At 59.8% G+C, this 19982-nt stretch overlaps 3 protein-coding genes across 7 annotated transcripts; all 3 read left to right on the forward strand.

The window, feature by feature from the left end:
* The first annotated feature begins 1923 nt into the window (after positions 1-1923).
* Positions 1924-3929, forward strand: FIGLA (folliculogenesis specific bHLH transcription factor). Of its 3 annotated transcripts, none has more exons than XM_080568440.1 (4): positions 1924-2342; positions 2527-2679; positions 3106-3252; positions 3520-3929. In XM_080568440.1, the coding sequence occupies exons 1-4, from the start codon at positions 2121-2123 to the stop codon at positions 3538-3540; spliced, it is 543 nt and encodes a 180-aa protein (XP_080424566.1). In that variant the 5' UTR covers positions 1924-2120; the 3' UTR covers positions 3541-3929. The 3 variants fall into 3 exon arrangements, with proteins under 3 accessions (XP_080424566.1, XP_080424568.1, XP_080424567.1); XM_080568441.1 differs by having other exon boundaries at positions 1931-2342; positions 3109-3252; XM_080568442.1 differs by lacking the exon at positions 3106-3252 and having other exon boundaries at positions 1928-2342.
* Positions 3930-3981: 52 nt separating this feature from the next.
* Positions 3982-14293, forward strand: ADD2 (adducin 2). 3 transcript variants are annotated; one of them, XM_080568420.1, is made up of 16 exons: positions 3982-4114; positions 4731-4904; positions 5545-5737; positions 6329-6467; positions 6691-6842; positions 6933-7013; positions 7106-7255; positions 7342-7485; positions 7573-7671; positions 8154-8330; positions 8432-8689; positions 9541-9639; positions 9762-9851; positions 9942-10098; positions 10204-10320; positions 11210-14293. In XM_080568420.1, exons 3-16 carry the CDS (start codon positions 5555-5557, stop codon positions 11515-11517), a joined length of 2154 nt encoding a protein of 717 aa, XP_080424546.1. In that variant the 5' UTR covers positions 3982-4114; positions 4731-4904; positions 5545-5554; the 3' UTR covers positions 11518-14293. The 3 variants fall into 3 exon arrangements, with proteins under 3 accessions (XP_080424546.1, XP_080424544.1, XP_080424545.1); XM_080568418.1 differs by having other exon boundaries at positions 3983-4114; positions 9541-9660; XM_080568419.1 differs by having other exon boundaries at positions 3983-4114; positions 5554-5737; positions 9541-9660.
* A 231-nt stretch (positions 14294-14524) lies between these two features.
* SNRNP27 (small nuclear ribonucleoprotein U4/U6.U5 subunit 27) lies at positions 14525-17270 on the forward strand. The gene is made up of 6 exons (XM_080568443.1): positions 14525-14653; positions 15210-15330; positions 15487-15599; positions 15735-15814; positions 16071-16135; positions 16823-17270. The coding sequence occupies exons 1-6, from the start codon at positions 14617-14619 to the stop codon at positions 16875-16877; spliced, it is 471 nt and encodes a 156-aa protein (XP_080424569.1). The 5' UTR covers positions 14525-14616; the 3' UTR covers positions 16878-17270.
* The last annotated feature ends 2712 nt before the right edge of the window (positions 17271-19982 follow it).

Consider the following 19982-nt stretch of genomic DNA (forward strand, 5'->3'; position numbering starts at 1 on the left):
CCAAAGGACGAGCACGAGGCAGGATCCGGCCCGCAGCCCCCGGGCACCACGGGGCCCGCACGAGGCTGTGGCTCCCTCGGGATCCGGCACCCGTGGGGTGGGGATCGGGCTCCTCCCCGATGGGCTCTGCCCTCCCTTGGGCAGCGTCTGGGACCGTGCCAGGGCAGATGGTGCTAATCGTGTGTCAGCAGCTGCCCCGCTGCAGGATACGGCCCCGGCGCTCACCTTCCCCCTTCTGCTGACCTTCCTGGCGAGGGTAATTAGAAACCTCCGGGTAATTTTCCAGTCTCGTGATAACAGCAAATGTCAGCCCCCGGCGGGCAGCGGGGCCGGCAGGACGGACGTGGTGCTGGGGGTGTGGTGGCCCTGGGGACAAGAGACCTGAGGCTGGCTCCCTTATGGGGGCTGACAGCTTTCCGAGCAAGCTGCAGGCCAGGGATTGTTCAGGACCCTTTATTTTTTGGGGGTTGAGCTCTCCAGGGTGGGGGGAGCCCCGTGCTGGTCACTCGAGGTTGCCCCTCGTTGGGAGTGAGCCCCAATAACCAGGGCCCCTAATAGCTGTGGCTGCTAATAACTGTGTCCCCAATATCTGTGACCCCAATAAGCCCCTAAAACCAATGTCCCCTAATAATCATGTCCCCCAAGAACTGCAACCCCTAATAACTGTGACCCCTAATAACTTTGACCCCCTGAGAACCATGACCCCAATAATATCACCCCTACTAACTGTGACTCTTAATAACGGTGACTCCCTCAAAACCATGACCCCCTTATAACCATGGCCCCCAGTAACCCTGACCCCCAATATCCATGACCCCCTATATCTGTGACCCCCAATATCCACATAACCCCCAATAACTGTGACCCCCCCAAACCCTGACCCCCCAAAACAATGACCCCCCCTATAACCATGGCCCCCAATAATCCTGACCCCCCAATAACCCTGAGCCCCCAATAACCCTGACCCTCCTATAACCATGGCCCCAATAACTGTGACCCTTAAGAAGTGACCCCTAATAACCACGACCCCAATAAACAATTCCCTACTAACCTTGACTCCTAATAACTGTGACTCCTAGTAACCGTCACGCCTGTTAACTGTGACCCCAATAACTATGACCCCAATACCCATGACCCCAAATAGCTGTGTCCCTCCAAACCATCACTCCCAGTAGCCATGACCCCTCTATAGCCATGGCCCCAATAACTGTGACCCCTAATAAATGACCCCTAATAATCCCGAGCCCTAATAAACGTGGACTTCCCAGTGGGGTGAGTCTCGCAGCATTGTCCCCCACCCCATCCTCGGTCCCCTCGTGTCCCTGGGGCATCCCATGGCACAAGCATACCCCAGTAACTCCCCGTGCCTGCACCAGCAGGGGAGATCTGGGGGCTCGAAGCCCCATCCCCACTGGCGTGTTTGGGTTTGGGGATTTCTGTCCCCTGGGATGGTGTGGGCTCACCCCAAATGGGATTTTCCAGCAGTTCAGGAGGCGGCTGCGAGGACCAACACTGCCATCTACCGAGACCTGCCTCCCGGCCATCACGCAACGCACATTTTTATTGCCACCCCTAAAAATAAAAAACCCTATTCCTGCATTTTTGGGGACACGAGACCTCCAAAAACCCCATTCCTCCCTTCTGGGCAGTGGCCGCCCATCCCCGGCGCATCGGGGCTCATCCACCACAAGGCCCCAGTGCCCCCGGGGGTGTTTTAGGAGGGAATTTTGGGGTCACGCTGCACAACTCCAAGGTTTTAGGGTTTGGGGTTTTGCAGGGACACCAACAAACCCCGGACGTTTTCTCCAGTGACACCCCCACCCACCCCCTGCTTGTGAGAGAGCCCCCAAACGTAAAGCCCCCAAATACTGGGGCCTTGGGACCTCTCCCTGTTTAACAGGAGACTTTAGGGCCGAGGGATGAGCTTGGACAGTCCCAAAACCAGCATTAATTTGGGCAAAGCAGCTCCCCCGCCCCACTCGTTAGCCCCAGCTGGGCACCAGGTGCGACCCGTTAGGCGGGGTGTGTATTTAAGGGAATTTTGGGCCTTTTGGGGGTATTTTCAGTAGGTGGTTGTGTTGTGTGTTGGGTGCAGGCACAGGTTCTTCTTTTCCCTGGTTATGGGGGAGCAGAGCGGGGCAGTGGGGGGGCCGGGGGTCCTGCTGGCCACGCCACCCCCCGAGGTGCTGGGCACGGTGCTGAGCCAGCGCCACGGCCCCCTGCCGTGCGTGGCCCCCATCGCCCGCCTGCGCCGCGGCCCCACGGGGGGCTACGAGGCAGAGGGGGACCTGGCGGGGGTGCTGGAGCGGCGGCGGGCGGCCAACGCCAAGGAGCGTGAGCGGGTGAGGACCCCCCCCCCAAAAAAAAACCTCATCCCTCACCCCCAAATTCAAACCAGATTGATCCCAATGGAGCGGTGATGCTCGGGGACACCGAGGAATGGGGTTGTGCTTTTCCATCCGAAGGGGAACCCTGAAAAATAAAAAGGGGGGGGGTCACCCCCCCCATTTTTTTCCCCCCTTATAGATCAAAAACCTCAACAGCGGGTTCTCGGCGCTCAAAGCCCTCGTGCCCCTCGTGCCCCGCGACCGCAAGCCCAGCAAGGTGGACACGCTGAAGGCCGCCGCCGAGTACATCCGCCTGCTGCGTGGGGTCCTGCAGGACACGGGGGGCCTGCAGGTGGGACCCCCCCAAATCTGTGGGGGTGGCTTCGGGGTGCAGCTGGGGGGGTTAATTTTTAGGGTTTTGGGGAACGAGTGGGTTTAAAAGTGGCTTTTTTTGGGGGGGGCTTCTTTTGAGGTTGGCCCTTTTTTTTTTTGGGTGGGGGGGCTTTGCTTAAAATTGGGTTTTATTTAAAATTGGCTTTTTGGGGTTTTTCATTTAGCAGGTGGCTTTGGGGTTGCTCTGGGCAGCCTAACCCACACAAAACATCCCCAAATCCCCCAGTTACTACTTCTGGATGAAAATCCTTAAATTTTTGCAAGGATTCTAATTTTGGGGGTGTGCCTGTAGCTTTCTTTCCCCTGTCCAAGCTTCACCTTTTTTTTTGTCCTTATTTTTTCCCATTTCTTTGCCTTTTCACCCCGTTACCCCGGTGGCCCCCAGCAGCAGGAGGACGGAGCGGCGCAGGTGCTGGGTGACAGTGGGGGGGTGCTGCTGGGGGGGGACTGGCCCCTCTCTGCCTCCCCGTGTCTGTGGGGTACCCCCATGCCCCAAACCTGCCCAGGGCCATCGCAGCAGAGTGGGGAGCTGGTGAGTTGGGCCTTGGGAAGAAATTGGGGGGGGGGGTGATGGTTTTGGGGTCCCCCAAGGGTGGGTGTCCCATGGTGAGGGGGTGGCAGCACCCAGGGGAGCTTACGGGGAGCCCCCCCACTCGTGTTTCTTTTAGAAACATCCAATTTCTGTCTACAGAAATAAGGATTTGCTTAAAATCAGCCTTTACCCCTCCCCCAAAATATTCCAGTTGCTCCAAAATAATGCAAAAAAAATATATTAAATTTTTTTTTTTTTCTTTTTAAGGTGCTTCCAGCCAACCCCTAAAATATAAATCTGGGGGTGTGCTGCAGAGGATGGTGTCCTGAGAGGGTGTCCTGTGACCTGCGTGGGACGTGGCGATGTCCCTGCACAGATTTTGGGGTCCCAGAGCCGGGATGGATCTGACCCCCCCCAAGCTGCCCTCATGTGCAGCGGGGCGTTGGTGTCCCCAGAGTGTTGCTGGGGGGGCGACAGGTGTAATTGCTCATTAAAATATAACTAGGGATTAGCACCGTGCTCAGGTAGCAGGGCTCATTAACCCCCCCCCAAAATTAATCTCCAAATAAAACCTGACTTTTTTTGGGGTGGCAAAAGCCTGGCTTTGTCTCCTTGCCCCCTCCCCGGCTGTTTTATTGCAAAAATTGAATTTTCCTGCGTGGGTCCTCCCCTCCCAGGTTCCCCCCCCACCTTCCCCAGGGCCGTTTTGGGGTTGTGGCAGCAGAGGGAGCTCGGCAGGCGGAGGGAGGTGGCCTTTGTCATCGCTGGTGGCGCTGGAGGCTGGCGAGAGGGGACCGCGGGGGGGGGGGGACGGGGCCCCCCCCATCCGGGGCTGTCACCCGTGGGAGGATGCTCTGAGGAGGTGGGTGAGGCGCGGCAGCCCCCTGCAGCCCGGATTTGGGGCGGGGGGTGGGGGATTTGGGGTGTTGGGGGGGCCGTGCACCTGCTTTGCCCCCCCCCAGCCTCAAGGAAAGGGAAGGGGGGGGTCGCTTGGGGGGGGGATGCTGTGGGAGGGGGGGATTTGGGCCCAAAATAGGGGGGTGGGGGAAAGCAGCGGTGGTGCTGGGGGGTCCACCTGCAATAAGGGTGGGGGGCACCTGCGTTTGCCTCGCCCCTCTCCCCCCCCCCCCCCTCCCAGTTTTCTCATTTCTTTTGTCTGGATGCGTGCGGGCACAGCAAGGGGGGGGGGGCGGCAGGCCTGCCCCCACCCGCATCCTCCTGCACAACCTGGGGGTGCCCCCCCCCCATCCCCATCCATCCCCTGGTGATGATGGGGGGGGGGTTACAGGGCTGTGCCCCCCCGGGAATCACCCATTTTCCAACCCCCCCCCCCCCCATCCGCCATCCCCAGCGCAGGGCTCTGCGGCTGCCGCAGCGGCGCTGGGTGCGGCGCGGGCGGGGGCGATGCTGCGGGGGGGCCCAGCCCCATTCCCCCCCCCCCCATAGCAAATGATGCGCTTCTGCCCCCTCCCACCCAGCGGCCACGATCGCGCGTGGATGCCCAGGAGGATTTTTGGGGGAACCCAGAGCTTGGAGCTGCTGCTCGCCACCCCCTCCGCGACCCCCCCCTCTGCGCTGGGGTGGGGGCCACCGAGGACCCCCCCCCAGGGATTTTCAGCCTAGGAGCGGCTCCTGGTGGAGGTTTGCTGCAGGTTGGTGGCGTGGGGGGGTGCGTGGGGGCAGCAGGCTCGGCTAAAAACACCTTTTGGAGGGGGATAACGCCCCCCCCCCAGGATTTGGGGGTGCACGCAGCAGCCTGGCTTTGGGCAGCAGGCACACATCGATGCTTGGCGTGGGCGATGCTTTGTATTTTTTTTTTGGGGGGGGGGCGGGGGGGTGCGTGGGTGTCAAAATATTTCCTTTAAAACACAGCAGTGAGGTGCTGGGGGGGGCAGCGCCGGTGGTTTGGGCTCTGCGGTCGCCCACCCGCTGCCATCTCCCCTTTTTTGTGTCCCCCCCCCCAAATAAATAAATAAAATAAAAGGGTGGGTGCTGCGGGGGCTTGGGGGGCTCCGTTTGGTACCGTGGCTCCCATGGGTGCACCGAGCTGCCCGTTCTCACCCGGGCCCACCCCCGCTGTCCCCGTCACACCGAGGGCCCGGTGCGGTGCCGGCAGGGCGGGGGCCACCCGGGGCTTATCAGCGGGGCGCAGGCGGGGGCTGTTCTCACCCCATTTCTTCACGGCCCCTATTTTGGGAAGTGCTCACCGCGGGGAAGCCTTCTGGGGGGGCTGCGGGGCTGGGATGTGGGGGGCGATTTGGGTGGGGTTTGGGGACCCAAAGCCGTCCGCAGGGCCGCCAGGATGAGCACGGCCGCCAGCCCCGAGCCCCTGCCCTCGCCCCCCGCCCCGGGACCCCGGTATTTCGACCGCTTCGCCGAGGGGGACCCCGAATACCTGCGGGAGCGCAACATGGCGGCTGACCTGAGGCAGGACTTCAACATGATGGAGCAGAAGAAGCGGGTCACCATGATCCTACAGAGCCCAGTGAGTGGCCGTGTCCCTGGGTCCCCATCTGTACCCCGTGTCCCCATCCACCCCCCCCATGCCCCATCCCCGTCCCCCCTGCCCCAAAAGCGACTGCCACCCCATGATGGCTCAGGGCATGTCCCCACCCGTCTGCTGGTGCCACCACAACGGTGACATCGCTGCCACCAAGCTTGTGGGGCTGGTGGCACCGTGCCACCAAGCCAGTGGGGTCGCTGGCACTGCATCGGTGGTGCCACCGTCACCATGGTGCCGCCGCCTAGCTGGCGGTGCCACCACCGTCATGGCACTGAGCTGCTGGGGCCATTTCCACCAAGTTCATGGTGTTACCGTCACCGTGCCACCGTCACCATGACACCAAGTCCGTAGTGCCACCTCTAAGCCCTTGGTGCCACTGTCACCATGCCACCAAGCCTGTTGTGTCACTGTCACCATGCCACCGTGCCGGTGGTACCACTTCCACCAAGCTGATGGCACTGCTATCACCCACCCGGTGGTGTCCCCACCCCGGTGCCACCAGCCGGTCCCTTTTTGGGCACTGGTGTCCCTTCCCCTGGGGACCATGACGCCGGCGGGGCCGGGGCACTGCAGTCTTTTAGGGAGGAGCTGGAGAGCCTCATCCAGGAACAGATGAAGAAGGGGAACAACTCGTCCCACGTCTGGGCCCTGCGGCAGATCGCAGACTTCATGGCCACCACGTCCCCCGCTGTCCTCCCCACCTCGCCCATGGGTACGGCTGCACGTGGGGCAGGGGGGCAGGAAGGTTTTTTTGGGGAAAACGAAACCCATTTGGCGTTCTTGAAGGTTTTTATTTAGTTTGCGGGATTTTAGGGGAGAAAACGCTCCCTAATGGTCTTTTTTTTCTTGTAGAAAAGCTGGGAAATGGTGCTGGGGGTTGGGAAAAAAAAACAAATGACGTTGTCCCCTTGTTGTCACCTGCTGTCCCTGCCCAGGGCTGGCCTCCGTGACGCCCATCAATGACCTGCACGGCCCCGACGTGCCGGCCCTGGCCAAGGGCGAGCGGCTGATGCGCTGCAAAGTGGGCAGCATCCATCGCCTGCTCGACCTCTACGGCTGGGCGCAGCTGGGGGACGCCTCCGTCACGGTGAGCGCCCCCCCCCCCGTGCAAAATACACCCCATTTTATTATTTTTTTAAATTTTATTTCCCTGCATTTGTTTCTTTTCCCCGTGCAGCTGCGGGTGAGCAAGGAGCAGGAGCATTTCTTGGTGGCCCCGCAGGGGCTGGCGTGCAGCGAGGTGACAGCAGCCAGCCTGGTGAGCGTGTCCCCAGCCCACCGGGGGGGGGGGGGAGTTTGGGGTGGGGACAGGGCTGTGACAGGATCTGAGCCGCCGTATCCCCGCTGCAGATCAAGGTGAATGTGCTGGGGGACGTGGTGGAGCAGGGCAACACCGGCTTCGCCCCCGATGCCCGCGCCTTTAGCTTGCACGCCGCCATCTACGCCGCCCGTCCCGATGCTCGCTGCATCGTCCGCCTGCACACGCCGGCCACCGCGGCGGTAAGGGGGGGTCTGGGGGCACCGTGCTGTGTTGTGCTGTGCCATTCAGTGCCGTGCCGTGCCGTGCCATGCCCGCTGTGCCCCAGGTGTCGGCCATGCGCTGCGGCGTGCTGCCCATCTCCCGCGCCGCCCTGCTCCTGGGGGACATCGCCTACTTTGACTTCCGCGGGGAGGTGGAGGACGAGGCCGACCGGGTCGAGCTGCAGAAGTGCCTCGGCCCCACCTGCAAGGTGGGTTTGTTGGTTTTCTTGTTTGTTTTTTGGCTCCCTTCCCCGACCCCCTGCGACCCCACTGATCCCCCGTGCCCTGTGCTGCAGATTCTGGTGCTGCGCAACCACGGGGTGCTGGCGCTGGGCGACACCGCCGAGGAGGCTTTCTACAGCATCTTCCACCTGCAGGCAGCCTGCGAGGTGCAGGTGAGAGATGGTCCCCAGGGTGGGCACTGAGCTGGGCACAGCCCCTGCTGCTGCTGCGGGGCCCTGGGACCGTGCACGGAGCTGTGTCGGGTGTCTTGGTGCAGTGCGAGGTGCTGAGACCGTGCACTGAGCTGTGCTGGCTCTTTGCTGCCAGCATGGTGCTGCTGATTCGTGCACTGAGCTGTGCGTGGCCTCTGCTGCCACCACAGGGCTCCAGGACCATGCACTGAGCTGTGCCAGGTCTCAGTGTCCAGCGTGGTGCTGGCAGAGTGTGCACTGTGTGAGCTCTTTGCTGCCAGCGTGGGGCCCTTGGTCCATGCACTGAGCTCTGCACAGTCTCTGTGACTGGCACAACGTCCTCGGTCCATGCACCGAGCTGTGCACGGTCTCAGCCACCAGCACTCGGTCCCATCCCGTGGACACGCTCAGTGCTGCGCCCCCCCCAGCTGCTCCTTGCAGCCTCTCCCCGCGTCCCCCCGCAGGTGTCGGCGCTGGCGAGCGCGGGCGGCGCCGAGAACCTCATCGTGCTGGAGCGCGCCAAGCACCGGCCCCACGAGGTGGGCTCGGTGCGCTGGGCCGGCAGCACCTTCGGGCCCATGCAGAAGAGCCGCTTGGGCGAGCACGAATTCGAAGCCCTCATGAGGATGCTGGACAACCTGGTGAGCACCGCGGGAGCACGCTGCCTCCCCTCGCCCCCCACCAGCAGAAGTGCCCTAAACCCCCCCGAAAATACCTCCTTTGACACCGTTTTGCTTCGCAGGGTTACCGCACTGGCTACACCTACCGCTACCCCTTCGTGCAGGAGAAGAGCAAACCCAAAAGCGACGTGCTGATCCCCGCCACGGTGACGGCCTTCGTCTTCGAGGAGGAGGCCGCCCCCGTCCCCGCCCTGCGGCAGCACGCGCAGAAGCAGCAGAAGGAGAAGACGCGGTGGCTCAACACCCCCAACACCTACCTGCGGGTCAACGTGGCCGAGGAGCAGCAGGGCAGCGCCGGCAGCCAGAGGACAAAGACGACGGTCTGGGGCCGGGGGTTGTTTGGGAATAGTCCTGGCTTCGTGCTCCAGGGGGAAGCACCAAAAAAAAAGGGAGGCGGGAGGTGCTTGGAGCATTGATTGCATCAGAATTTGGTGTGCTTGAACCCCTAGGGGTCCTCCACGAGTGGGAAATGCTGAAGTTACCGACTTTGGTTAATTCCTTTATTTGCCCCAGAGTAATTTTTGTTTTCGAAGTCCACCTCCAGCACCCAGTGCCGCGGGCTTTATTGGGGTTTGCTTTCCATAATATGCATTTACTGGGGCCTCCTCTCTCCACACCACTCATTTATCGAGGTTTCTTCACAACATGCATTTATTGAGGCTTGCTCTCTTCATGACATGCGTTTATCAAGGCTTGCTCTCCACAACACGCATTTATTGGGGATGCTCTCTCCATACTACACACTTATCAGTGTTTCCTCTCTACGACATGCATTTATGGGGGTTGACTCTATTCATGCTATGCATTTATCAAGGTTTCCTCTTCATGATACCCATTTATTGGGGTTTACTTTCCTCATGCCATGCATTTATCAGGGTTTCCTCTCCACAAACAGCATTTATTGGGGTTTACTCTCCTCACGCCATGCATTTATCAGGGTTTCCTCACCATGATACCCATTTATCAGGGTTTTCTCTCCACAATGAGCATTTATTAAGGTTTACTCTCTTGATGCCATGCATTTATCAATGTTTCCCCTCCATGATACGCATTTATTGGGGTTTACTGTACCCATGCCATGCCTTTATCAGGGTTTCCTCTCCATGACACCCATTTATTGGGGTTTGCTCTCTCCACACCATGTGTTTATCGGGGTTTTCCATCTCTGCAGTGGCTGAAAGCAGACGAGGTGGAGAAAGGCAGCAGCGGGACCGCGATCCGCATCGAGAACCCCAACCAGTTCGTGCCCCTCTACACGGACCCGCAGGAGGTGCTGGAGATGAGGAACAAGGTGCGGGGGGCGGGGGGGGGGGGGGTCAGGCTTCGACTTCCCTGGGCATGGGGTTGCGGAGGAGCAGTGTTTCCCTACCTCTCTCTGCTTCTTGCCTGCAGATCCGGGAGCAAAACCGGCAGGACGTGAAGTCGGCCGGGCCCCAGTCGCAGCTGCTGGCCAGCGTGATCGCCGAGACGAGCCGCAGCCCCGTATGTCCCCGCCGCCCTCGTCCCCATCGCCCTGGGTCCCTCCCCGTGCCGGGGGGGTGACGCTGCTCTGGGGGGGTGGGGTGTGTTCAGTCCACAGAGAGTCACTTGGCGGATGCGGAGGCCAAAGACGCGTCCCGAGAGGAGCCCCCCGCCGAGCCGGAGCCCCCGAACCCCTTCAGCCAGCTCACGGACCAGGAGCTGGAGGAGTACAAGCAAGAGGTGGAGAGGAAGAAGCTGGGGCTGCACGGTACGAGCCGGGGAGGGGAACGGGGGCTTCACGGATCCCAAAGCTCCTTTTGGTGTCTGCAGCTATCAGACCTGGTGGATGGCAAGTCTGTCTGTATGCTTGCAGGCGAGAAGGACACGGTGGTGGAGGAAAGCCAGGGATCCCCCCAAAAATCACCCCCGGCATCTGCACCGCAGAGCCCGGCCAAAAGCCCGGCCCCGTCGCCCACCAAGCCCTCAGAGGGTGAGTGGGGGGGCGAGCACCCGCGAGCCCAGCAGAGAGGAGCAGGGGGTCTTCATCCAGCCGCTGAGGCAGGGGGATAAGGGGGGGCTGCAGCAGAACCCCCCCCGAGCCGCAGATATAAACGTCACTGCGTCCGGGGGGGAAACGTGCCACGAAGGCACCGAACCCACCGCGTCCCTTTAGCATCACGGCTGGAGGATTTCAGCGTCCGCTGGTGGCTCTGTGGGGTGGTGGGGGACACCCCCTGCTCCCCCCTAAAGCACCGACCCCAGCAGCATTCTGGCATCGCAACGCATGTTGGTGTTTCCGTGGGTCGGGGCGCGGGGGCGGGTGGCTCCTGGCAGTCTCATCGTGTCTCATGGTGTCTGTCTGTCTGTCTGTCCGTGTCCACAACGTCTTCCTTTCTCTTCCCTCCACGTGTCGCTTTCACCCAAGGAGTTACCTCTGCCCCTGAGTGCTTGTCGCCGTAGTAAGTACGGGGAGGCCTCGTGCCTCGCCGCGCTCCCCGCTCGCTCGGGGGGGACCTTGCTCTCCGCGGCCCGTTCCGCAGCGCCCCGCTCAGGGTCTGCAGGAGGAAATGCCTTGGGTTGCCTCGTTTTTTTGGTTGCTGCCCGCTTTTATGTCCAGCAGCGAGGCTGGGAAGGAGGGCTCAGCTCTGCCACAGCTCTCCATCCTGCTGCTGCTTGTCCTGTAAGGGGGAAAGGCTTAGGGAAGTGACGCCAATAGCAGGAGGGGATCAGGCCTCAGTGCTTTTTGCTTACAGGGGCCTAATCCTGCTCTTGCCCTTGATAAAGGGGGGGGGTTTAAAGTTGGCTTCCAGCCTTAATAGCTCTCTGTAGCATCAGCCAGCGCTGCCCTGGCCCTCATCTCTCCCTTTTCCCTTGCCAAGGTGACAAGAAGGTGGAGGACGGCCAAGCTCCTGCCGACTCCGCCACTGAGAAGGAGCCGCCACCAGCGGTGGTGAACGGGAAGGAGGAGGAGCAGAGCACCGAGGAAAGCCAGGGCAAAGGGGGGGACCAGACGACCACCCCGGCCAATCCCGACGTGGATGCCCCCAAGGAGAAGAGCGAGACGGTGACCAGCAGCCCTGTCTCCCCCGAAGGCTCTCCCTCCAAATCACCCTCCAAGAAGAAGAAGAAATTCCGGACCCCGTCCTTCCTGAAAAAGGGCAAAAAGAAGGAAAAGATCGAATCTTGAGTCTCCTCTGAGGCTTCCCACTGCCGGCGCGGCTGAGCATCCCTCCGGACGGCTCCTGCGTCGTGCGTCTGGCCGAGGCGCAGCCGAAAACCCCGGAGGCTCCCGGGGTACTCCCGGCACGAGGCACCTCGTCCCACGACACCCGCTTCGGAGGCAGCCACCGAGCTTTCGAAAGATTGTGGCCCCTGTTTGCCGCTTGGGGAAATACCCACTGCCATCTCCCCGCTCCCACGAGCACTCCCTCCTCCCTCCTGGGCACGGGGTTTGTTTTTCCCCCCTGCTGCTTGTAGAGCCTCCGTGCAATGTGGGGCGCAGCCCGGATATGCTTGATTTTGAGAAAGAAAAGGGTGTTTTGTCATCGTCGTTTTTTTTTTTTTATTATTATTATTATTACTGTTAACCTTTTGTTTCAAGCTCCGCTGGATTGGCGCTGACTTCGCCCATGGCACAGCTTTCCGCCGGGGTGATGGGATCAAGCGGGATGCCGGAGGATTGCTCCCCCCGAAGGAGAGGCCGAGGTGGTGGGGCTGGGGCCCTTTCCTTCCTGGATTGCAATCTTCCCCCCCAGGCTGGAGAGCCCCCTCCAGTCCCCTTCTCCTGGTGCCACGGTCTCACACGTTTGCTGCCTGGTGAAGAGCAGCGAAATTTCACACTGCTGGGGAAGCCCCCGCCACACCGCACCTGAGAACGGAGACGAAAAAAGAGCCTCGGGGAAGCGTCCGTTGTTATTTAAAACTGAGCAAACTTCACTCACTAAGTGCTACTTTGGGATGAACACACGCTGCCGATTCACTTCTGTCAGAGGCACCGTCGCGGCGGCCGCCCCGCTCCCCCCGCACCGCGTCACGGCGATGCCGGCACGTGGACGAGGCTGTGCCCGCGTTGGCCCCGTCGGTGAGTGCCTGTCCATGTAGAGAGCACGAGAGTCACGTCTGAAGCCGAACCCCTGCTTTTCCCTAGCTCCGGACTCCCAAGCACAAGCTGAACCCCTCCCTGGTGTTTCCTTCCCACCCAGCCTTGCCGCCCTGTGAGCATCATTACCACCTCTTGGCAGAAAGAAGGAAAAGCAGCGATGCTGACTTGCTCCACGGCCTCTCCACTACGGGAATTTAGGGAACAAAGCCAGCCTGTGTCCCATCATGAGTCACGGGGCTCCTGTGGGGCTGGGGCTTCCCTCCACAGCTCAAACCTCGGACTGGGACTGAGGCTGCGGCGGGGAGCCCCCGAACCCCCTCTCTGAGGGCACTGGGTTTTCCCAACCAATGTTCGCCCTGCTATGTTATTTCCAACACCATGTTTGCATAGTCTTCTCACTGCTGCAAGGCAGCTTTTGGCTTTTGTGTCCCCCCTGGAAGAGCAGAAAGGCACCCGTGGGCGAGGTGGATTTTTGGTGGCACTCGGGAACACCTCAGGCAGGGAGTTGGGCTGGTGCAGGCAGCTGGGATCAAGCGGAGGAAATGTGTAAGCAGGGGTCAGTTTTCTTTGCAGGGCTGTAGTTTGGGGTGTGCCAGGCACATTCTGAGTGGAATAGTCAAGTGCAAAAATACAAACCTGGCAGGAACATTCTCCCCCCAAGCCTGGAGCTTCAGGGCAGACCCGAGCCTGGGAGAGCATTTGCCCTGCCCGATGTCCCCAAGCTGCAGCGCTAACGTTAGAGACGGGGCTCCAGAAAGGGCTGGGAGGCTCCTCTGGCTCCCAGGGGAGCCTGAACACCTAAATTCGATATCTGAGAAGGACGGTGTGAGTCCGTGTGCTGTTGCCTGTGTTCAATATATAGTTTATATCCAGCAGACTGATGTGCAACCCCCAGGCCCCGCTCTGTAACTGTTCCTGTAAGGTGTAGTTTACTGCCGGTGATTTCAAGGGTCCTGGGAACCATGTTCACCACCTGGCCACCACGCAGGGCTGCAGCGGCTCCCAGGGCGGTTCCTGAATCCCAACACTGCCTCACTGCCCACCGCAGGCCCCATGGCTGTGTGGTGAAACCCAGGGCACTTTGGGCAACGCATGCAGTGCAACCCACGCGTAGGTACACAAGAAGAAAGGCTCAGAGGGCTGGCAGCGTGATGTGCAGCCCCACGGCTTAGCTATTAGAAAGAGTCACAGGATCCTTTATTACAGGATCACAGCAGCGTTACAGCTCCCCTGCCTGCCAAGGCCTCCCCATCCCTTCCCATTTTGCCCTCCTTTGCTTCGCTGCTTTCTTCTTGCCCATTGTGTGAAGCCAGCCTGGGCAGTGCCAGGGCTCAACCGGCCCCAAAACGCAGTGGCTTGTTTTCAGGGCACCGTCCTGGCTGTGGCTGGAGCTGAGCCATCCCCTGCCAAGGTGCAGGGAGCAGCCTGGAAGCAGAGAAAGATGTAAACTATAGAATCACAGGATGGTTGAGGTGGGAAGGGACCTCCAGAGACCGCCTAGTCCAACCCCCTGCTGAGCAGGATCACCTAGAGCATGTTACACAGGATGGCATCCAGGCTGGTTTTGAATATCTCCAGAGAAGGAGGCTCCACAACCTCTCTGGGCAGCCTGTTCCAGTGCTCTGCCACCCGAACCGTAAAGAAGTTCATCCTCACATGGCGATGAAACCTCCTGTGCTTCAAAGAGGCCTCGGGGCACCGCCATGGCCAAGTGCGGCACTGGAAGATGCCGGAAGGCTTGGCAGGGCCCACACCCGTGCTGTGGGGGTTCGTGGCTGAGGGGGGAGGCTGGTGGGTGAGGGCTGGTGCTGGGTGCGCTGTGTAACGCCTGCCTGTAAATAAACCCGAGTTCGGCACCCGCTGCGCTGTGTTGTCAGGGACAGGAGCAGAGACGCCATGGCGCTCCACAGCCATGGGATGGGGTGGGGGGCATGGCTTCCCAGGATGGGTTTGGGGGGGTCCCGGCCTCTCTGCGGGCCTGGCCCCGTATCCTCCGCCTGTGGAGGCCGAGCGGGGCTTGCCGAGGCCGAGTTGGGGGCGTTCAACCCCCCCCCGACCGTGTTGGCGGCGGAACCAAAGCGCGCGGGCGCCGTTTCCTGACGGAGCCGGGGGGGACACGGAACGCGGCGGACAGCGGAAGCCAAGGGAAGTGCGGGAGGAAGTGAAGGCCCGCCGGGCGGCGCCATGGGCCGCAGCCGCTCCCGTTCGCCTCCGCGGCGCGGTGAGGGGAAGGCACCGGGACCGGCACCGGCACCGGCACCGGGGAGAGGCCGGGGAGGGGCCCCGGGGGCACGGGGAGTGGCGGTGGGGAGGGCACGGGTCTCTGGGGGCCGAGGGTGGGGGGAGTGCAGGGCCCGACCCCGTGGGGCCTGCTGCGGGGAACGGGCCCGGGGGGCACCGGTGGGACCGGGCGGGGCCCCTGAACCCCTCTGAGCCCGGCCGGGGCTCTGGTGTGCGGGTGCAGTGCCTGGAGGTGGTGAGGGGCTCGGTGTGGGCAGGGGGTGCTGCTGCCTGGGGGTCTGGGGGTGTGTGAGGGGGTTTTGGGGGGATTTGTGGGGGCTTGCGGGGATCTGGGGGGTCTGGAGGGATTACGGGGGACTCGGGGGGGGTTAGGGGGGGCCTGGGGGACTTTGGGGGAGTTTAAGGGGGACTGGGGGAGGTTGGGGGGATTTAGGGAGCCTTTGGGGGGGTTTGTGGCCGGGAATTAACGGCAGAAGCTTGGTGGCAGTGCAGGGGAGAAGTGGGAGCCACCTTTCTCCTGCTGTGCCTCCCCGCAGACCGCAGGCGCTCGCGGTCCACTTCGAGGGAGAGGGAGAGGAGGAGGAGGGAGAGGTCTCGGTCCCGGGACAGGGACAGGAGGAGGAGCCGGTCTCGCTCCCCACACAGGAGACGGTCCAGGTGAGGGAGGGAAAATGGGGGAGAGGGGCAGAACATGGCGGGGGAATGTTCTTGGTTCCAGCATCACTGTTGGGAGGGAGCGGAGCGTGGCACGGGGATGTTCCCAGCACCCCATTGCAGCTGTGGAGCTGAGACCTGTGTGTGTTGCAACGTCAGGTCGCCAAGGCGGCACAGATCCAGCTCCTCCTCCCCACCGCGGCTGAAGGAGAGGCGAGACGAGGAGAAGAAGGAGATAAAGGACTCCAAGGGCAAGGAGCGCCAGATCACGGGTAAAAACGCAGAGTCCTGGTGTGTTAACTCACCCCTGGCTCTGTTAGATTGTGGCCAGCACAGAAATATTCTTTATTCCTGGTCGATGCTCGTGGCTGCAGGAGGTGGACTCTGATATCTCGTTGCCTTTTCAGAGGAAGATTTGCAAGGCAAGACGGAAGAGGAAATCGAGATGATGAAAATGATGGGGTTTGCCTCTTTTGACACGACAAAAGTGAGTGCAGGCTGGGATCAGCCGGAGCAGCAGGCTCATTCCCATGACGTTTGTACACCCAAGCACGAGTCCCGGCTGTCAGGACTCCCAGATTGAGTGTGGGGCTCACCCTTTACAGCCCAGAGCTCTGGCACTGATGTTTTTTTTAACTTGACCTGTGTTAACCGCCCTCATCCCTCCCGTGCGCGTGCTGTCTGTTTTCCAGGAAGGCTCGAGGCGGCACACTCGGTTTTTGATGATTTTCCTTCTCTTTCAGGGGAAGAAAGTAGACGGCGCCGCGAACGCGTACGCCATCAACGTGTCGCAGAAGAGGAAGTACAGGTTTGTGTCTCAGCACGCTGGGAGGCTCACTGTGCTGTGGCAACTGCACCGAATTGCCACGCTTTTCTGATAAAAAATAACCTTGTTTACGAGGTAAAGCAGTTAAGAAGCTTAAATCCAAGCTGCTGTCTGTAGGCATAAGCAGGGGGCGATCTGTTTTCTTTTGCCCTCGGTAAGGGCAAACAGTTTGGCTGGCAGAGCTAAGAGGCCTCACGTTTTTCAGTAAAAACCCAAAAGCAGGAAGACAAAGAGCGCACAAGCACGTGGCACACGGACAGGACGTGCTGGAGGCGGCTAGAGCAGGGCAGAGCTTGGCTCTCCTGCTTCTTTGGCTAAAGAAAGACTTCGTTAACCCCGTTATCTGCGAGGTAGCCGGGGTGTGGAGCCTCCAGAAGGTGCGTGGCCAGGCTTCAGGTCGAGTCCTTCTGTCACAGCTGCTGAGCTCCAGGTGCTCAGCCCCTGGTCGAACACGTTGGGTCTCAACAAGGTCAGGCAGAGCTGGTTTTGTGCTTTTGTTTGCACAAATTGGTGGGGAATTGGATTCCCTATGGCTTCTCCATGCTGTCACAACCCCCGCCAGGCGTTTTCTGAGCTGGAAAGCTGCCGGGGGATCAGAGCTGGGAGCCCCCTGGGGTTTCGGTGCTCCTGGCTCAGTTCCCGATGTTGTTTCCCTTCCTCCCACCGCAGGCAGTACATGAACAGGAAAGGAGGCTTCAACAGACCGCTGGACTTCATCGCCTGATGCTGGGCTCACTCTGCAACCCGCGAGGAACGGCCCCGCTGCCGAGCAGCACCGCCTCCCGCACCTGCTGGTGGCTCAGAGACGGACTCCTGGCTTCTCCCCGTGAAACGATTTTGGGGTTATTTATAGTGAGATCGGGTCTGCTCCCCCTGCCCTGTTGGAGGAGGGGGTCACACGCACGTGGTTTCCTGGAGCCGTTGTTTTTTGTTGCGTTCGGTATGGTTTGTTCCTGCCAGTTGTGTTTTTCCCATTGTGTTTTTATTTTAAATAACTCAGTGTTGTCCATTGCAATTAAAAACTGTATATATTTTTTCTTCTCTCTAACTGTGACACCACCACTCAGGAATAAAAGAGGAGGCAGCTGGGGCCACCCAGAGTCACCACATGCAGCAACAGCATTAACAACCCGTCTGCATTTGGGGCAGAAAAGTGTCCATTTACTTTCTCTTCACATATTTATGGTTTACCCTTGCTTGGGCAGGGTTTCTCACCTCAGAGCTACACTTTCAAGCCTCTTGTGAGGGTTCTGTCACGTCCTGCTCAACAGAAATTACCACGAGCAAGCCTACTGTGACAACTAAGGGAAAGAGATGTATGGATATTGCTGAGCTCTTCTAGATTGTACCAGGTAGGAAAGATACCTATGGAGCAGATGTTAAGACCACAGCACTAATTAATTAGATTAGAAGTGGAGGAAAGGCATTTAACGGTAGTAAAAATCAGTTACCATAATGTTCAAAGGAAGATTCAGTCTGCTTAAGGAGAAAAAACAACACGCCTAAAGTCGAAGCCACATGCTAGAAAGAGAGGAGGATGCGCAGCACAGGAAGCTTCCCACAGAAAGGAGCTGCATTTGGGGTAAAAATCTGTCCCTTTTTATGTCATTGAGACATACGAGGGCGTAGGACACCAGCACTTCAGGTAACCAGGAGATGCTGTGCGTTTCGATCCGTCCCCCTGAGACAGCCACTAGGTGACGATGTTTCCAATTTTCTTTCAAGAAACCTTGCTTTCTCAGGCCCAGGTGTCCAGCTGCACATCGAGGACGTCCCTGGCTCCCAGGCGCAGTTCCCAGGCCGAAGGCCGAGCTCCCATCCGAACCCCCGGCCCGGCAGACATTGCTCCTGGCGTTGCGCAGCAGCCATTTCATGTCAGCCTTTGCTCATGGCAGTCAGCTTAGCGCCGTCAGTGCTGCCATCGGGGTGCCCGAGAGCCGTGTGAGGTCAGCAGAGAGTCACTGTCAGCCTTTGACCTCACAAAGGTGGGTGGCCATAAGTGCCCTGAGCGTCCAGCTCGCATGGAGTACTGCTGGTGGCACTCAAGGCATGGAGGTCTTGGTGGTGGAATAGGAAACGCCGATGTCCTGCTGGTGGAACAAGAGACGCTGACGTCCTGCTGGTGGAAGAGGAGACTTCAGGGTTCGAGGTCCTGCTGGTTAGAGGTGCTTAGGAGTGGGCAGCCTCCATCCCGGTGGCCGAGCATCTCCACGGCAGGGAGGCCGCGGGCAGCACGAGCCAGCCGCCCCGCGGGCTGACAGCAGAGGCCCCCGGGGATGAGACGTGCCCCACCTGCCTGGGCCTGCTGGCCGAGGCAGCACCTGAGTCCTGCGGGCACAGCTACTGCTGCGGAGAGCTTGAACCTCTTGTAAGTTTAGTCTTGACAAAGAAAACCCATCCTAAGTGCATTTGCCTTGCAGGCATTGGTAAGTTGGCCCTCCTGATGGATTTTCACTGCCACAGTAGTGCCTCTAATAATGCTACTGTTAATTAGTGCTCTACCCTTCCGATCTTTTACTAAGGTAGCTAGAGAGAAGTGCAGACACCTGTTTATTTCCTGGTAATACCTGCAAGAACCATCTATCTACATCTTCGCCAGATTCATTACAGCGCTCTTGGTACCGGTGATGTGTGTTGCTCTGGAATAAAGTGCAATCGTTAGCACGCCAAGTGTCCATGCCCTTGCATCTACCAGAATCGTGCAAATCCCTGTTGGGATCTCTGTCTAGCTGTGGGCTGGCTAAGCTGTCTTTTGGATGGTGAAAATGGGAAATCGTGGGGATGGGAAATGATGAGTGGGATGAGAAATGATTGCTGGGATGGGAAGACTTCCTTGGGCTGGAAAGCCATGGGGCTAGGAAATGAAAGAGATGGGAAATCTTCCTTGGGATGGGAAAGCTTCCTTGGGAAGGAAAAGCATTGGGATGAGATACCTTCCTTGGGGAGGAAGTCATCCTTAAGGAAAGGCATTGGGATGGGAAATCTTCCTTGGGGAGGAAATCATTGGGAAGGAAAAGCATTGGGGTAGGGAAATCTCTCTTGGGATGGGAAATTATTGGGATGGGAAATCTTGAATGGGGTGGGTAAGATTCATTGGGGTAGGAAATAGTTGGAAAAGAAATCCAAGGGATGGGAAGTCTTTGGGATGAGATCTCATGGGATTAAGAAACGCTTCGTGCTGATGGGAAATAGTTTGCATGGGAATCTGTTGGGCTGTGAAACTGTCGGGATGGGAAATCGCCGGGAGGATGAAAAGTCTTGGGATGGAAAAGTCTTGGGATGGAAAATCCTTGGGAGGGGAAAGTGTTGGAGTGCGAAACCCCCCTGGGCCTGGCAAATGAGGACTGGGACGGGAAAGGCTCATGGGGATGGAAACTGATGGCGCTGGGAAGCCTGCTTGGGTAGAGAAACTGCAGTCCTCACCAAGATGGCGGTGAGGGGCTGGTCAGCCGTTGGGGCGGAGCCCCCGTTGCCCGGGTTCCCCAACGAACCGCCCCACTCTCCAGCGACCATGGCAGGTACAGCAGCGGGCTCCCGCTCCTCCCGGGGCTGCGGCCCTGCCGGCGAGCCCAGCGCCCGAGAGCTCAGCCCAGCGCCCTTTTTCCTCACAGAGAGATTCCCCAGACGGCTGCCGCCAGTGCCGCAGACGCCCAACTCCCCCTTCATTGTCCCAGCTGAGCCGCCAACGGTGGCTGCCTGGCTGCTGCCCTCCTTCCCCGGAGCGATGGCGGTGCCCTGGCAGCCCCCCCAGGTACCCACCCTCTCCTACGCGCTGCCCCAGGCCACCGTCTGGCACGTGGTGCCGGAGGTCCAGGGGCAGGTGCTGCAG

Source organism: Anser brachyrhynchus (genome assembly GCF_964034855.1).
Source record: "Anser brachyrhynchus genome assembly, chromosome: 26".
Lineage (NCBI taxonomy): Eukaryota > Metazoa > Chordata > Aves > Anseriformes > Anatidae > Anser > Anser brachyrhynchus.

Coding starts and splice junctions, on each gene's coding strand:
- FIGLA (XM_080568440.1), top strand. CDS start 2,121: ATGGGGGAGCAGAGCGGGGCAGTGGGGGGGCCGGGGGTCCTGCTGGCC. Junction 2,343..2,526: donor ACGCCAAGGAGCGTGAGCGG/GTGAGGACCCCC, acceptor CCCCCCTTATAG/ATCAAAAACCTCAACAGCGG. Junction 2,680..3,105: donor AGGACACGGGGGGCCTGCAG/GTGGGACCCCCC, acceptor GGTGGCCCCCAG/CAGCAGGAGGACGGAGCGGC.
- ADD2 (XM_080568418.1), top strand. CDS start 5,555: ATGAGCACGGCCGCCAGCCCCGAGCCCCTGCCCTCGCCCCCCGCCCCG. Junction 7,672..8,153: donor AGGCAGCCTGCGAGGTGCAG/GTGAGAGATGGT, acceptor GTCCCCCCGCAG/GTGTCGGCGCTGGCGAGCGC. Junction 9,661..9,761: donor TGCTGGAGATGAGGAACAAG/GTGCGGGGGGCG, acceptor TCTTGCCTGCAG/ATCCGGGAGCAAAACCGGCA.
- SNRNP27 (XM_080568443.1), top strand. CDS start 14,617: ATGGGCCGCAGCCGCTCCCGTTCGCCTCCGCGGCGCG. Junction 15,600..15,734: donor CAAGGAGCGCCAGATCACGG/GTAAAAACGCAG, acceptor TTGCCTTTTCAG/AGGAAGATTTGCAAGGCAAG. Junction 15,815..16,070: donor CCTCTTTTGACACGACAAAA/GTGAGTGCAGGC, acceptor CTTCTCTTTCAG/GGGAAGAAAGTAGACGGCGC.